We start from the raw sequence: 15,583 nt of genomic DNA on the forward strand, positions 1-15,583 counted from the left end.
GTACTGTCCCTCGCATCTCGCTATCCATCTCAGCCCCAGCATGTCTCCCATCCCATACATCCACTTCCACACAGCCATCCCGGTTACCCCGTCCGCTGCCGATCCTTGGCAATTGCTCGAGTCCTGCGTCCGACATAACACCTACCGATCTTTCAAATGGGACCTCCTCCTCTTTACAAGTCAGCCCACATCTCCAGGATTCTGGCCCCTTTTGTATCAAGCTGATCATCTTAGTCGGGGTCGGTGTTGGACTATGTCTCTGTCCCGTCAAGACCCCAATCATGACACCTACAAGACCGATATCACTAGGGCTGGAAGAGGATCGTGAGGTGAGAGAGGAGAAAGTGAGCTGGGGTCTGCCCGGGGGAGGTGGGGAGGCGGATACCAAGGATAGGGCTCCGGCAGAAGAGCGAGTGGGCTTGGACGGTCAGGCGAGCAAGTAGAAAGGGACAAGATGGACCGTGGGATCAGATGAGGGAGGTTGTATTATGGTTGTATCTGCAGAGAGCCCCGTTGTATTGAATAGCATCCAGAATATCTGCGGAATACCTAAGCTGTACATCATGCCGACCCCGTCACCGCGTCGCGCTTCGCCCGCTTGATAGCCTTGGCCTTATTAGTCGCTTGTCTCTCGCCGAAGCCCGAGTCGTGCATTTCCTAAACCAGTCAGCTCTTGCTCGTCATTGGCCATTGTGGCGGGACTCACCATAGTAGCCATCCTCCTGGCCAGACTGACAGCGTTCAACGCCTCCAGCACCTCCTCCTCCGGCAACTCCATCTCCGTCATGCTGACCCCAATATCCTTCTCTATCCGCTGCACAAGCTCGACATCTCTCTCCGTCACCACTGTGACCGCCACACCTCCCCTCCCTGCACGGGCTGTACGACCCACCCGATGAATATAATCATCGGACCGCCGGGGACAATCCCAGTTGACCACCATGGCCACTGACGGTATATCCAGCCCCCGCGAACCGACGTCCGTGGTGACTAGCACCGGTACCTCTCTCGCGCGGAATCGAGCGAGCGAGAGCAGACGCTGTGGTTGAGTGAGATGCGAGTGGAGGGGTACGGACGGGATGTCCAGGTTGGTCAAGAGGAGATGGAGGAGGTGGGCGGTGGCGCATCGCTGAGTGAAGATGATGGTGGAAGGGATGGAGGGCTTTTTGTCGTCATCGTCCTCTGATGGTGGAGAGGGACGGCGGCGTTTTCGGTTGCCCTTGGACGGCTTCTCGGGCTTCGCCTTCGCTGGGACTGCGCGGAGGGCAGCGTCGATCTCGGATGGGGGATGCTGGAGGAGGTAGACGAGGTAGGGGTCGCGGATCTGGGAGGGGATGAAGAGGTATTTCTGCTTGAGCTTTCCGACCGTAAGCGTTCTGTAGCGTCAGCTTCGGGCGGGATCAACGAGACGAACTTTGTGAAAACTCACTCTGACTCCACCCGATAGACGAAAGGCTTCTGCTTTCCTGGTCCAGGCGGCTTGTTGGCCAGCTCCATGATTGCGTCGGAAACGGTAGCGGTAAAGAGACAGGTCTGCCGATTTGGCGGGATCTGAGAAAAGAGGAATGACAGATCGGGAGCGAATGTCGGTGTGAGCAGTCGATCGGCCTCATCCAGAACCTGGAGAGTTAGCTATGCCCAGCGATATCCTGGACAGGTGACAGCTTACCAAAGTGCGGACTCGGCCCAGCTTCCCACTCTGCAGCCCATCACTTCTGATCAGATCACACAGCCGTCCTGGAGTAGCGACGATGATATGTGGCCTCGCAGCCAGTTCCTTTGCCTGCTGGATGCTGTCCATCCCCCCGACGATGGTGATGGTGGTCAATCCGAGCGGACGGCCAACAGCGAGGAATTGCTCGGTGAGCTGGTATGCCAGTTCTCTGAGCACGTCAGCTCAGCCTGGATGTATTGAAGATACAGGCCGTTGAGCTTACCTCGTCGGCGTCAAGACTGCGGCCCAAACCCCAAAGGGATCCCTCGCTATCCTTTCCACGATAGGCAACGCGAACGCCAGCGTCTTTCCACTACCTGTCTTTGCCCCTCCGATACAGTCCCGCCCACTCATAATCGCCTGGATGCACGCCGACTGAATCTCCGTCGGGCGAGAGATATTGATGCTGCCCAGAGCAGAGATGAGGGGAGCGGAGAGACCGAGTGACTCGAAGGTCGTCGTAGCGGCGGGCTTAGGCTCGCTTGCGAAAGCTGAGACCGGAGGTGGAGCTGGTGCCGAGGTACCTTTGGAGATATTGACGCGCGAGATGGAGGGTGCAGCCTTCCGTGGCGGCGAGGACGCTCTGGGCGAGGATGGTCCGGCTTCAGAGTTGGAGTCGGAGGTCGCCTCTTCCTGCAGAGGTGCATTTCCCGACATCTCTTCGCCCGACCCGTTCTTATCCTCCGACCCGTCATCCTCCGCCGAGCCCCTTTCGTCTTCCTCATCGGTCTCCTCCTCGCTCTCGTCCACCTCTGCCCTGCCCTTGCCCTTGTTACTGGCCGCCGCCGCCGCCATCATCGCCTTCATCACCTCATTCTGGTCGAGAACCAGCCCGATATCCGCTTGTTCGGGCTCGCGCGCAGCAGACGACCGTTTCTGCTTCTTGCTGTGCTGTCTGTTCGAGCTGGCGGGCATCTCAGGCAGAGATAAAGGCAGACTTAGGTGTGTTGACGATCTGTAAGCAAGGTGTCGAGGCGTGACGCTGCAGCTGGAAATTTGCATTGCTCTGTTTGGGTGGCGCGGGGCTCCAAGCCATTTACGTAAACCGATATCCGGCACACGCGCGCACGATGACGATTAATTGCCCGCCAGCTGCATGCTCTACCTTGCTCTACTCGACGTCACCTTAGTATACACTAGCTCTGTACATCATACAGCGCACAGAATCATCCTCAGAGGAGCCTACACTCCTACCGAAAGGCTTGCCAGCGAACAATTAGGAAAAAATCATGCGAAATCGCGCGACATAGCGCTCTTTGACATGGGTCCCTCAGCAACTCTGCCGGGCTTGCCCAATACCGCCGACCAGCCTCAGGTGTCACCCAATGACGACCTGGTATCATCGCTCCCTGCTCCTATCGTCCGCCTGCTGGTCCTCTTTGCTCGGCCAATAGCATGGCTACGAATAGCTATCGAGGTGTTATCGTGGAAGGCCGGGAGGAGGGTAGAGAGCTGGATGGTCGTGGGTGGGTGGTGGGGAATATGTCTTGGTGCAGGGCATGCTTTCAAGTGAGTGGCAGCTCGGGAAGTAAGATGGCGCTGATGGTCAGGTACCTCTTGCCTGCGGTTTTATTCCTCCCACTCCTTCCCCTCGAGCGCCTGCGTCTACCTCACGTATCGCAGAACACCAAGAAACCCCCTCCGCCTGAATCTACCCCTCTCCAGCCGTCTACACAGGACACTCTCCTACACACCCTCGCCGATCTACACGCCGTTTATGCCCTCCTTCCCCCAACACCGGCGAAACAGGTCGAAGACGTATACGCACGATTTGCCGGCCTAGGTCAAGCCCGCCTGACCAGGGGCTTTGTCGTCATCTGGTCGACATGGCTCGTCCTGGGCTGGATCGTCGGCTATCGCGCTCTTCTCGCTATACTCGGAAGCGTTATCCTGCTCTACCCATCCCCATCCCTAGCACATCTTGTCCACCTCCTCGGAAAGTCGCTCGCTGTTCGGCGTGGCATCGCGCTGCTCTTCCTCGTCACCTTCGGATCGCATCCGGAACAACGCATCAATGTCGACCTGCACTTCTCGATCTCGAACTGGGTCAAGGGGAAGTGGGCGGCAAGTAGGAGACCAAGTCTTGCTCTAACGTTCCGGCCAAAAGTGGAGGCTGTGTCAGATAAGCAGGAGGCGGATGCAGCGGACGAGGCAGAAGAAAAGGCCGGAGAGCCAATATACTTCAAATTCGAGGTCCACGAGAATCAGAGGTGGTGGATGGGACTGGACTGGACGAGTGCTCTGTTACCGCAGGAAAGACCAAGCTGGTAAGTTATGCCGAGCCCGCCTCTGTCATCTCGCTGACATTATAGGTGTGACTCCCATCTCCTCCCTGCCTCACCCCCTCCTAGTTTCCCACTTCCTCCATCATCTTCCATCACCCTTCCCGCCCCCACCGCTTCCGACCCGGGCGCTACCGTCAGGCGGACTGCAATCTGGCAATGGCTAGATGACGACTGGTCGATCGTGCGCGCTGGTCCCGGCCACAGCTCCTCGCCATTCGTCCCCGCCCCCTCCACTATGCCCGCCCAGCCTTCAGTGAGCTCCAGTACCGAGAGCTATGGGCTCTCCGTCAGTCCCACGCGCTCGATGAGTGCCCAGTCCGCCCTGCACCCCGTAGACGACGCGAACCTCGGCCCGACCGCTCGCGCCCAGTCCATAGCCGAGCAGGCGTTCACGAAGGGACTTGAGCGCCTCAAGGCTCGTACGATCGCAGCTCCAGCCGTACCGGCCGCAAAGGCGGGAAGCCCGAGAGGCAGCGTAGAGATCAGTCGAGGGCGGCGGGAGAGCCAGGCGAGCGATGACGTGCATTCGATGGCGGATGGTTTGCCGTCAGGGCATGTCGGTGCCGGGGCCGGAGGTATTGGGAGCGGCGAGACGATATGCGAGAAGGACGACGCGACCGACGGGGATGGGTGGGTGTATGGGGATAACAAGTGGGAAGGGATGGGGCCGAAAGGCGGTCTTGGTCGCGTGAGTAGTCTATATCCCGGCATTATGTCGGTATCGAAGCTGACTCTACTAGTTCACGAGGCGGAGAAGGTGGCAGCGCAGAGCGATCTGCACCGAGACTATCGAACGCATATCCTCCCCTGCCGCTGCCCTCGCTGTGCTCACTGACGACGCCCCATTGCCATCTCCTGCCAGATCCACCACCCCTACTCCCACAGCAGCAATCACACCCCTGAAAGCCAAGCCTACCATATCGACCGAGGCGGAGATTGCGATTGCAAGGCGATCTTCTTCTTTCAGCCCGTCCAGAGACAGGCGGTCTTCGTCAGGCGCGAGCATGGATCGGACGGGCGCAGCGGATAGGGACGGGGCAGGGGCGCTGTTGGCGGGATCGCCGGGAGGGGCGGCGAGAGACGATGTACTGCGGAAGAGATTACGGAATGCTATGGGCGATCTAGGTGGATAGGTATGTAGCCTTAGCTGTTGGAGCCGAAGCATGATCTTGTGAGATGATATCCACTAATTCCCCACAACGAACCCCGACAACTAGATATATTGGGTCCAGCCCTTCCGACTGATCTTCTACCTACTAGATTGATGATACTCAGCTTACTGAAGCTTGGCTACCTGGGTCGTCATTCTTCCGAACAGCCTCTCTACCCTCCCCTCGGTCCTCGTCACGTTCATCCCGAGTCCACCATGCACTAAACCACGCTTGACCCCCCTCCTCCGCCTCCGACACTGCTTCTGAGTCCCGACCGCCACTCTGCTCGTCGAGTCGCCGGTACCGCTAGCGCCCGCCACGGAGCTGGAGCTGGCGACACTGCTACTTGTGCTCGATGCCTTGCGTGCGGGTGGCGAAGTGGAGTCGGTGGGGGAGGTGCGGCCGGCTGAGCCCTGAGGACCCAAACCGGCCCAAAGGTCTGTCTGTGCGCCGTTGAGGTAGCCGTAGTCCCCGTTGTCTGGGGTATCAGCTTGTTACTGTGAGTCAAGAGGGATCGAGCAGCTCACAGAATGGAGGGTCCATATAGGCCTGATGATTGTTGTTCCGCTCGAGCTGAAGCCAATAGTGTGGCTGCTTGGCGCCGACGGTGCAGTTGGTGGTATCTTGGGGGAGGTGACACTTATTGGCGGTCTTTGCTGATATGTCAGCTCGCACCCTGGCAATATAAGACAAAGCTTACGCGGCGGCAGCTCCCTCATCCCGGTCGCTCCAGTCACATTACACCGATAGTTCAAAACATAGTTCTGCTCACTGCCCGCCAGCGTACTATGGACCCATCCCCACATACAGTGACACCCTCCCGGCGGACATGGCGGCAGATCTGCCGGGATCTGAAACTCGACGTGCTTGAACCAGGGGCAGGTGTAGTTGGTACTGATAACCGTAAAGTCTTCCGGCTGGAGGGCGAATGGGTCCGACTTGTACGCGATCGACAGCCCGCAGCCCTTGACGTCCTTGAGCTGACTAACGGGCGTGTTCCACTTGTCGTCCGTGTGCATCGCGCCGATACCGCCGATGTTTGGGTCGTCTCCCTCGCAGGCGTAGATCCCGTTGCGCTGCTCCGGGGTACCGCCGAGAGTGGTGAGCGCCTTGTTGCATGCGACTTGGCCGTGGTACGTGCCGCCGGAAGGGAGGTTCATCATCTTGCCGGGAGCGGGAGGGCGGTTGATATAGCCGTGGAACCACCAGGATGAGAAGGGGAGATCAGCCAGAGGCTCGACGGGCTGGTATTGATTGACGTCCTTTGGGTCGAAACTGGCTGCATTAGCTCAGTCGTGTCTAGGCTTGAGATGAGCCGCGACGTACCCATACATAGCTTCGTCCCATAGGGCTGTATCATCAGCTGCAGCATGGTTCCATTGAAGCTTGAGTCCGCTTTGGCGGAGCAGCTCACCGATATGCGCCGAGACCTGTGACACAGCATACACCAAAGCTAGGACCAGCTTGCTCTTGTTCATCTCCACCATCATGTTGAGTGTCGACTGATCTAGCGGATTATAAGCGAATGAGAATGGGGTATTTGGGCCAGCGAGAAGTTGCAATATAGCTAACGGTGTATCTGACAATGAGCGAGAAGAGAAGACAACACTCTTTATCGCTTGGAGGTCTTTTGTCAACGTTGGACTGACCAAAAGGCATTCCATCGTGAAATCTGAAACACTTGCCCCTTGAAACGGGGATTTAGGTTTACTCTAGCTCCCCCTCGCGGTCGTACCCCTTCTATCCTGTACGACTTGGCGATTTGGCGCACACAAGGCATGGAGCCGGCTTCTCTGCTGGGGAGCACACGATACACTGAGGGTGCATCATGGGACAAGCCTTGCAAATATGAGTCAGGCGGCAAGAAGCTGGTAAGATCACTGGCCAAATTCTTACCGGAAGCAGTAATTATGCGAGGCTGAAACTAGTCCGTGCGCATGTTTCAGATATTACTTCGTAGACCTTACTGTCCCGCCGCTACGGCTGAAAGGTGCGCAAAGTCGAAGTGACCACATTCGACCGTGACTTCGCAGTGCAGCTTTCACCTGTTCGATTCAGTCCCTTTTTGGGAGATGAGGACATCCTCTGCATGACCTGCGACACCCAAACAATCTGTTTTCGATGTCAACATCTCACCATCCGCTGTTTTCCAGTTATCAGCTCAGACTCGCACGATGGTGACTCAACGCCTCGTGTATCCCACTGCTCGCGCCTTGACACTAATAGTCTCCGCCCACGTTGTGATCAGAACCGAGGGATCCTACTCCTCTTGCGCCAGCTTCGAGGTAGCGAGAAGGCGTGCCTGCAATTCTGACCTGATCCCGGCGAGTTGATCATTGTCCTCTTCCACGCGGTGGAGCGCTTGCGATATATGCTTCATCGCCGCCTGACGGAATCTGAAATGCCGCCTTCGAATCCTGTCGGACGCACGTCTATCCACAGAGCCAGGATCCGGGGTTTCTCCGGCTTGACTCTCGAGCCATGCTTCATGCACCAGGCTGTCGATAGCTCCCGCTGGATTATCGGACTCCGACGTCCGCAGTCGCGCTAGAAGTCTGGATTGATCGCCGAGGACGCTACCGTTGATGTAAGTATCCATCAGAGTTGCCTTGGCAGTACCAAAAGTACGCGTCTGCAGCTCCGATCTGATCTCGGCAAGCTGGGCACTGTCCTCCTGCACGAAGGCGAGCTCTTGTGACATGTGCTCGATCGCTGCCTCTCGAAATCTGAAGCGCCGCCTTCGGATTTTGTTGGAAGTCCGTAGATCCGCAACGCCGGGATCCGGGATTTCTCCGACTTGGCTCTCAAACCACGCCTCATCCACCAAGCTGTCGATAGCGTGGGCTGCACCATCGGACCCCAGCACCTTCAGTCGCGCTAGGAACCTGACGGGATCGCCTAGGATAGTACTGTTGATGTATGTGCCCGTGAGACCAGCCTTCCGCCGCTTCGTGACCTTGACAGGTACTTTGGGTGGCTCATGGGCAGATCCGGCGAGCATGCGCTCGAGGTGCTGCCTCACCGAACCTCGTATCCAGGCCCTCCGGTTTGATGTTCTCTTCTTCACGGGTATAGATCTGTCCATACTCCGCTCGGAAGCAGTCATCACCTCTTGCATGAACTGCCTTGTTGTCTCGTCGATGTTGCCGGCACTGTCTCTGTACAGCGCCCAAAACCGCTGCATACCAGGCTCATACGAGCTAAGATCATCCCGCTTCTTCGGTGTGCTGGCGAAGAGACATAACGCTGCGTCCCGCTCTGCAGATGGTTGTGTGTCATTCGCATACACTTCACTGATCTGGCTTGGATCAAAGGCGGCCGAGTTTGTGGCAGTACGGGACGAGTACTGAACGCTCTCCTGGGTTGATCCGTCGGTAACCCTTGTGTGCGCTCCCGCAGCGCCGAGCAAGAAGCGGGGATCCCACAAAGCGTCATTTTCGAGCTGCTCAGCCAAACCATCTCCGACCTGAGGGTTCGCCCTCGACCTTGTCAGGATTCGCGAAGGCTTTTTTCTCGCAGGCTCGATGGTCGGGCTGGCGGCGATGTCGGACTTCACAGGGCTGGGCGCACTTGGACTTTCGGCCACGTCAGGTCGGTGTTCATTGCTCGTATGGAGGGACTCGACCTCCCCATCTGCGTGCTCCCTTTTGGTGACCGACCGTCTAGAGCTGTGAGAGTCTGATTCTTCATCCACGCTAAGCTCGTCATCATCGCTCATCACGACGGAATCCTCCTCCCCATCAGAGTCTTCCCTCTTCAGGACCGACAGTCCAGGGCTAGGAGTGTCTGAAGTCTCATCACCGCTAAGCGCGTCGTCATCCCCCATCTCGACGTATTCCTCCCCCCCATCGGCTTCTTCCTTCTTGTTGCCCAGTCGTCCAGGGCTGGGAGTGTCTGACTCTTCCTCACCGCTAAGCGCATCTTCATCCTTCAAGTCGACGGAATCCTCCCTGCCATCGGCGCCATCCCTCTTGATACCCGACCGTCGAGGGCCGGGAGTATCTGACGCTTCATCGCCGCTAAGCGCATCTTCATGCTTCGCCTCGACGGAATCATCCTCGCCATCGGAGTCGTCCCTCTTGATGCCCGACCGTCCAGTGCTGAGAGTGTCTGACGCTTCGTCACCGCTATCAAGCGAGTCTTCTTCGATCGTCTCGAAGGAATCATCATCCTCATCGGCGTCTTCTCTCTTGATAGCAGGAGCCAATGAGCCGGCGCCGGACTGTCGTCCCCCAAGCTCTGCCCGTCCTCCCTGCGAATTGGACATCACTGCTTCCTCTGCTCGGCGTGGCCCGCGCTGCTCTTCACTCCACCTGCGCATATCCTGCCTATGGCGGCTGCTGCCTTGAGTGGCCATATCGGGCTCGAGCCAAGCGGGAGATCGAGCAACCCCAGGAGCCCACGGTACCGAAGTATGCTCTTCAGCATGACGAGTCGAGACAGGCTGCTGCAAAGTAGATCGGGAATAGGGCTTGAAATTGAGTTTGGTAAGTGTTGAAGGGGTCCCGTAGCTGTTCTTGCCACCGGCGCTCGTAAGAGAGTTGATGTAAGACTGGATCTCGGCTTCGGGTACTTCACGAACGGGCATTGTAGGCAATGGGTGCGGTAGGACTTGGGTCTGAGCAGGTAGTAGGGATTTGAGGCCGTGCGGTTGTAGTGATGATGTGACGTATTCCCTCGTTGTGGGCACAAGCACTGGCTGAGACGTTGAGAGACCCCTTCGGACGAACAAAGGACCTCTTTTCTCAAAGGAGACCTCACCTCTATTTCTTGCTTCTTACCCCCTTTGATCATGACAGAAGCGTCCCGTCGATCACGAAGCTACATCGGACACATGGGGAGATTCATACGCCAAACTTGCTGCCAAAGGCGTACCATCTAGCTCTACTGAGATCTCTCGGCAATAGCAAGAAGGCGACTATGTAGCTCCGATCGAATCTCTGCGGGAGACACATATGAGATCGGTCTCTCGGGACATATGCTCTATAGCAGCTTCTCGGAAACGACCATGGCGCTTTCTGGTGTTGCTCGAAGTACGTCCACCGGCCATAGCGAGCTCTGAGGTGGACCCGGCGTGACTCTCGTTCCATGCTTCCTCCACCAGCCTGTCGATAGCCGCGGACTCATCCTCAGATCTTAGAAGTTCCAATCGGGCCAAGACCCTAGATGGTTCCTGCAGGATGCTGCTTTTGATAAAAGTTGCGTTGAGGCTAGCCCTCCTCGAGTGAGGATCGTGGGTGACTGGCACTTTGAGGGGCCTATGTGCAGGTCCTGCCAGACTTGTATTGAGGCCAGCCTTCCGCGGGTATGAAACGTGGACGGGCACTTTGAGGTGCTCAAGAGCAGGTCCTGCTACCACGCGTGCAAGGTGCCGCCTGATCATCTTCCGTGCCCGAGTCTTCCGAGTGGACCACATTCTCTCCGTAACGATAGATCTGTCGAGTCCCTTCTCGACGGCTGTGAGTACCTCGTCCATGAATCTTCCTCTTGTCTGTCCGATGTCGCCACCACACTCTTGGTTCAGCGTCCAAAAGCGTTGCACTCCCAGCTCATATGTGCTGAGATCGTCCGATCCCTCCGTTTCCTTTGCGAAAAGGCATAGAGCCTCGTCAAGCTCTGAAAGTTGTTGCGTGTCAGAGCAAGACTTCCCATCATATGACTGAAGCGGACCTGAAGCGGTGAATGTGTCGACGGTATGGGATGTAGGGCCCCTCGGGAGATCTGAGTCACTGGCACAGGATACCGCCGCGTCATCGACCGAGGGGCGAAGGTCCCCAATGCCGTCCGCTAGGAGCCGCTCAGACGACCAGTCCTCGACTTGCGGATACATCCTTGCCACAGGAGCTCGGTAAGAGGGTGGAGACCATCACAACAGGTCTGGAGCCCTACCATCTCCAACTCCCTTGAGATCTCGTTGCCCCTCGCTTTCTGAAGGCATGGGAGCGCTCGTGTCGGATGCCTGGAAGATGTGCTTGTATGCCCTGGGGTATGGAGGAGCAAGGACCTCCAACATGGTAATGTCTTGAGGAACCGGTAGTGCCTCGCTGATGCCATTGACTTCGGAGGCGACATCGGGATGTCCTACTGAAGAGCTCTGAAAGCGTTGTGGGGAAAGCGCAGGCTTGATACAATTCCGCCACACAACGAGGAATGAGGAGGTCCGTGCACAGCACACAGGCGAGGCTGACGAGAGCCATGGATGGCTAAGCGTTGGATGGATCGTCAAGCACCGTACATAGTACTAGCCACATACATGTTCATGTAGCTCTTGCTCTGTCTCACCTGCAGCTTGGCCATTCGACACTCGGTGCTACTCCCATCGACATCTATACGGCTCGGCACACTCCTCGTATCCCTCTCATACCCCTCTCCTGTGCGCCAGTCCTCCCTGGTCCACCTCGATCTCCTCTCTTTCGCTAGCCATCACCCGGCTTCCACCCTTTTTCACCACAGCGTGCTCCGGAGTCTTGCCGATGATGAGCGTTGCATGGGGGCAACATCCCAATGGCTGTGTTTACCTGGGATGCGTAGCTCATGAGGGCCGGATCGTGGTCTTGCCGAACAGGTTCCATGGTCGTAGAATATTGCACTGGGGGAGGTGCGAAATCTGCGACAAGATCCAAAGACACAAATGGAGGAGCCCATGGTAGCGAAGAGCCCCCTTGAAGGCTTACAGTATAGGGAGTACTCGACGATCGGACTAGCTGAGGATCGGGGCCAAGATCGAAGCTGACAAATGGCAAGGGTACCCTGCGTACTGTAGTGTCGCCACCCGGCCCTTGGAGTGATGGTATGTAGGATCGCCCCGTGTTCTTTGGTGGCATGTCGGATTGGGTGCTCGGTACCCGTACGAATGTAATGGGGAAGGGTATGAGGCTGCTGAGAGGCGTTCAGCAGATTGTGAGGAACTTGAGGGTTTGTAGTGGTAGGGATGCGAGGTGGAAATACATCATCCTCCCCGGCTTTGGGATTCTGGCCGTGCCTGAGAAGCTGAGAACCTGTTCTCGAAGTGTACTTGCTCGATAGACCCTTTAGATGAACAAAGGTACTCTTCACTCAAGGGGAACCTTGCCTGCATTCTTTGCTTCTCGCCCCCTTTGATAATGCCGCGCCCGAAGAGGCCCGTCGCGAGGCTATACTGTACACGTGCTAGGATCATTGGGAAGCTCGGAGGGCAGTCTTCCTATCGGTAGCTGACGCGTGGCCAGGCTTACAGCCGGTAAGTACCCTGGCGCCTTGCCACACAGTACAGCCCCCGGCTACCAGATGTGCCACACTGCCACATGCCCACCCTAGGGAGTCTCTGACGGCGTTCGCAAGTCAGACAGAGAAGTGACTATCCAGACATGGCTGATCTAACATGGTAACGAAAGGAGACAGTCAGGTACATTCCGGTGCCCGATACTCCAGCGACAGGCAGTTATAAGAACCCCTCCCTCTATCGTGTCATTCATTCCCAGCTCACTTTCCAACGCATAGCCTAGACGGGCTCGACACAGTCACAGTAACCTTCGTATCATATTCACAGAAGTCGACGCATACCGAATATGTATACAAGCTCACACCCATGTAAGTTCTCATCGCAGCTCCAGCAAGCCTGATCACTCCCTCAACTGGTAAGCGATCCCTACCCAGTACTGGCTTGTCCTAACCGGCCTGTCATTCATCCCTACCTCTTTCGAGGTTTGGAGAAGCGTGGTCCCACTGAGCTCAGGTCGCTGACTGCCTCAGCCACAGTCATGTCGGGCTTCCCATCCTTCATGAGTTTGAGCTGTCCTCGAATGCGATCCCTCCAATTGCTGCGAGTACTCAGTTGTGGGGCAACTTTCGCTGTGAGCACCTCGGAGAGCTGCTCGATGCAGTCAATCTCCCATCGCACCCTCTCCTCCGTCACGTCGGGCGCTCGGGACGCCTGCCACATGGTCTGCCAGCGTTTACCATTCTGTTGCGTCCTGTGAGGGTTCATTTTTCGTCGGGTTTGTCGCTGAGCTCCGTCCGCCCCTGTGGCGTTGCTGATACTCTCTCCTTGCCCGTCGTCGATGCTGCCGAGCGTGTGTGATAGATGCTGAAAGGCAGCCAATCTGAACGTTCGATGTCTCCCTCTGAAAGTTGCGATCTTGACCTTGTCTGACCCATTGCGAGCTAGACTCGCCTCGCTCTCCACCTCTGCCCATGCTTCCTTGATGAGCTCATCGACCGCCTCGACCTGGCCGAAGACAGCCTTGAGCTGTTCATAGCGTTCGAGGCATGCTGTGTGATTTCCCAGAATACTGGACTCGATCCAACGTCTGGTGTCATCGATCCGAATCCTGGGCCTCCAGGGACTCTTGTTTTCGCCTTCCAGATGGCCCTTGCCAGAGTGTTCCAGTATCCGCGTGATGTGCTGCCTCGCCGCCTTCCTGATATTCGACCTGCGTACGTACAGAGTCTGATCAGCGAGACCATCTGTATCCATTCCCTCCTCGGCTGTATCGACGACCATCTTTACGAATTTCGTCTTGGTCTCGTCAATATTCTCCTTGAGGGCGGCATAGATTGTCCAGAAGTGAGTCATGCCTTGGTCGTATGATCTCATCTCATCCTCCTCTGACAAAGTCTCTGCAAAGACGCTCAAGGATGGATCGGTCTTGGGCAGCGAAGATGCTTCACCGTCAGACTCATTGGATGGATGGTACGGCGAGACTGGCTGCGGAGTCGGGGCCTCACTCTTGACCGCATCGGGAAAGTCTCCATCCTCCTCCTCCTCTCCATCCTCCTCGTCCTCCTCCATTTGATCGTCCTCACTATCGGCTTGCTCCCTCTTAATGGCACCAGATGGAAACTGGGTGTCGATATGAGGCACTCTGTACTCGGCGTGATCTTCACTCCGGTGGAACACCACAGCCACCTCGGCTCGATGTGGCTGCTCCCTGTCCTGCCCACCGCGACCGCGGTTTTGGTCCACACCAGTGGGCTCAGGAGGATCCTGAGATGTGATGGCCCGAGGAGTCCACCGACCACCCCTATAGGCACGAGGACGACGAGTGGCAGCTGGTGGCGGCGTCGGCGCCATGTCGGGCTTGGCCTTGAAAGTGGCAAAACACGAAGGTGCTGCGCTGCTGCCAGCCACCCTCTCGAGCGATCTTATGTAGGCCTGTATCGTCTCTTCCGATGCTTCAGGGCTTGACATTGTGGTGATAGGAGCTGGTAGGGCGGAGGTGTGCGCGAAGAGTCAGGAGCGAAGGAGCGAGAGACTGCTGTGTGTGCGATTGTATTGATGCGAAATGAACATGCATGTATCGCTCTTTCCTTGGTTTCATCACTGGATCAGAAGTTCAGACCCACTCTTTCAGAAGCTCAAAAGCTTCTCAGAAGCGTCGGTCATGCTTCGTATGATATCTCATTGTGCGATCGACCTGCTCAAGGACAAAGGTACTCGTCAAACAAGGGGAACCTTGCTCTGCGTTACTGGCTTCTTTCCCCCTTTGATCGCGCCGATCCCGATGGGGCTCATCACGAGGTACATACTTAGGGGCCATCGAGCCACTCAGGCAGTCAGCCAGCCTATAGCCGGGACAAGTGACCTAGCGGCCTAGCGTCCACTCCATGCACCCCGCCACTTTCGCTTCGCCATACCGCCACATTCCTCTCTCGCTAAACTTTTCGACCTCCTCGAGCATCATAAAGCAAGCCAAAGAGTCACCTATATATCCTTGATATCCTTGGAATGTGCAGCTCGTCGTGGACTAGTACTGCCTGGTTGCAGTACTATGCCCCCTAGACAGCCTCACAACACCCCTCCTCCGCCCAATTGGCCCGAATCCGTCCAATATCTCACCAAATCCCGCCTCTCCCCCTCCTTCCCCGCCCAGCTCATCCCGCTCATCAGCTCCTCCACCAAATTCACACCCAAACCCTCTACTCATCCCGGACACGTCGTCATCAAGCGCATCACGACTCCCGGACATCCTGCCAACGGTCAGAATGGACTATTCGCCAAAGCCAAAATACCGGCTGGAACGCTGATCATCCCTTATCTCGGTGTCATTCACGCTTCTTTCGTGCTCGCAGATCCTGAAAAGTCGCTTGACATACCAAGTCCCAGCTTGGATGTCGGGCAAAAGCACGAGCATAGCGACTACGATCTCTCGCTCCTCCGTATTTCGGCCAGCGAGCCTCGCAACCCCTTCTCTGGCGTACACATCTCGATCGGCGTCGACGCGGATCAGAGCGGGAACGCCGGGAGGATGGTGAATGATTACAGAGGTGTTGGGACTGCGCCGAATGCTGAGTTTAGAGTAGGAACGGGAGAAGGAGGGGATATGCGGATGGAGCTGTGGAGTCTGAAGGAAGGGGTCAAGAAGGGGCATGAGGTGCTAGTCAGCTATGGGAAGGGATGGTGGGCTGGACGGAGGGATGGAGGGGATTGAAGACCGCCCCCGCTTCATCAGGTT

At 56.9% G+C, this 15,583-nt stretch overlaps 7 protein-coding genes across 7 annotated transcripts; 2 read left to right on the forward strand and 5 right to left on the reverse strand.

The window, feature by feature from the left end:
• Positions 1-561: 561 nt before the first annotated feature.
• Positions 562-2,629, reverse strand: MKK02DRAFT_29772 (putative ATP-dependent RNA helicase; the record flags this gene model as incomplete). The annotated part of the gene is made up of 5 exons (XM_053087902.1): positions 562-657; positions 707-1,376; positions 1,430-1,620; positions 1,670-1,883; positions 1,938-2,629. 5 exons carry the CDS (start codon positions 2,627-2,629, stop codon positions 562-564), a joined length of 1,863 nt encoding a protein of 620 aa, XP_052949570.1.
• A 346-nt stretch (positions 2,630-2,975) lies between these two features.
• MKK02DRAFT_18842 (integral peroxisomal membrane peroxin-domain-containing protein) lies at positions 2,976-5,132 on the forward strand (the record flags this gene model as incomplete). Its single annotated transcript, XM_053086014.1, has 4 exons — positions 2,976-3,223; positions 3,265-3,981; positions 4,027-4,687; positions 4,740-5,132. 4 exons carry the CDS (start codon positions 2,976-2,978, stop codon positions 5,130-5,132), a joined length of 2,019 nt encoding a protein of 672 aa, XP_052949571.1.
• Positions 5,133-5,455: 323 nt separating this feature from the next.
• On the reverse strand, positions 5,456-6,628 carry MKK02DRAFT_4463 (uncharacterized protein; the record flags this gene model as incomplete). Its single annotated transcript, XM_053093017.1, has 5 exons — positions 5,456-5,628; positions 5,678-5,806; positions 5,851-6,425; positions 6,477-6,501; positions 6,565-6,628. Coding segments are annotated over 5 exons (966 nt in total), but the record flags the coding sequence as incomplete, so codon positions are not given.
• A 782-nt stretch (positions 6,629-7,410) lies between these two features.
• MKK02DRAFT_29775 (uncharacterized protein) lies at positions 7,411-9,738 on the reverse strand (the record flags this gene model as incomplete). The annotated part of the gene is made up of 1 exon (XM_053087903.1): positions 7,411-9,738. The coding sequence occupies one exon, from the start codon at positions 9,736-9,738 to the stop codon at positions 7,411-7,413; it is 2,328 nt and encodes a 775-aa protein (XP_052949573.1).
• Positions 9,739-10,068: 330 nt separating this feature from the next.
• Positions 10,069-10,980, reverse strand: MKK02DRAFT_29776 (uncharacterized protein; the record flags this gene model as incomplete). Its single annotated transcript, XM_053087904.1, has 1 exon — positions 10,069-10,980. One exon carries the CDS (start codon positions 10,978-10,980, stop codon positions 10,069-10,071), a length of 912 nt encoding a protein of 303 aa, XP_052949574.1.
• Positions 10,981-12,819: 1,839 nt separating this feature from the next.
• On the reverse strand, positions 12,820-14,319 carry MKK02DRAFT_29777 (uncharacterized protein; the record flags this gene model as incomplete). The annotated part of the gene is made up of 1 exon (XM_053087905.1): positions 12,820-14,319. The coding sequence occupies one exon, from the start codon at positions 14,317-14,319 to the stop codon at positions 12,820-12,822; it is 1,500 nt and encodes a 499-aa protein (XP_052949575.1).
• A 580-nt stretch (positions 14,320-14,899) lies between these two features.
• On the forward strand, positions 14,900-15,559 carry MKK02DRAFT_19202 (uncharacterized protein; the record flags this gene model as incomplete). The annotated part of the gene is made up of 2 exons (XM_053086054.1): positions 14,900-15,210; positions 15,265-15,559. 2 exons carry the CDS (start codon positions 14,900-14,902, stop codon positions 15,557-15,559), a joined length of 606 nt encoding a protein of 201 aa, XP_052949576.1.
• Between the last annotated feature and the right edge of the window lie 24 nt (positions 15,560-15,583).

The sequence above is a fragment of the Dioszegia hungarica genome (assembly GCF_025882075.1).
Source record: "Dioszegia hungarica strain PDD-24b-2 chromosome Unknown MKK02contig_2, whole genome shotgun sequence".
NCBI lineage: Eukaryota > Fungi > Basidiomycota > Tremellomycetes > Tremellales > Bulleribasidiaceae > Dioszegia > Dioszegia hungarica.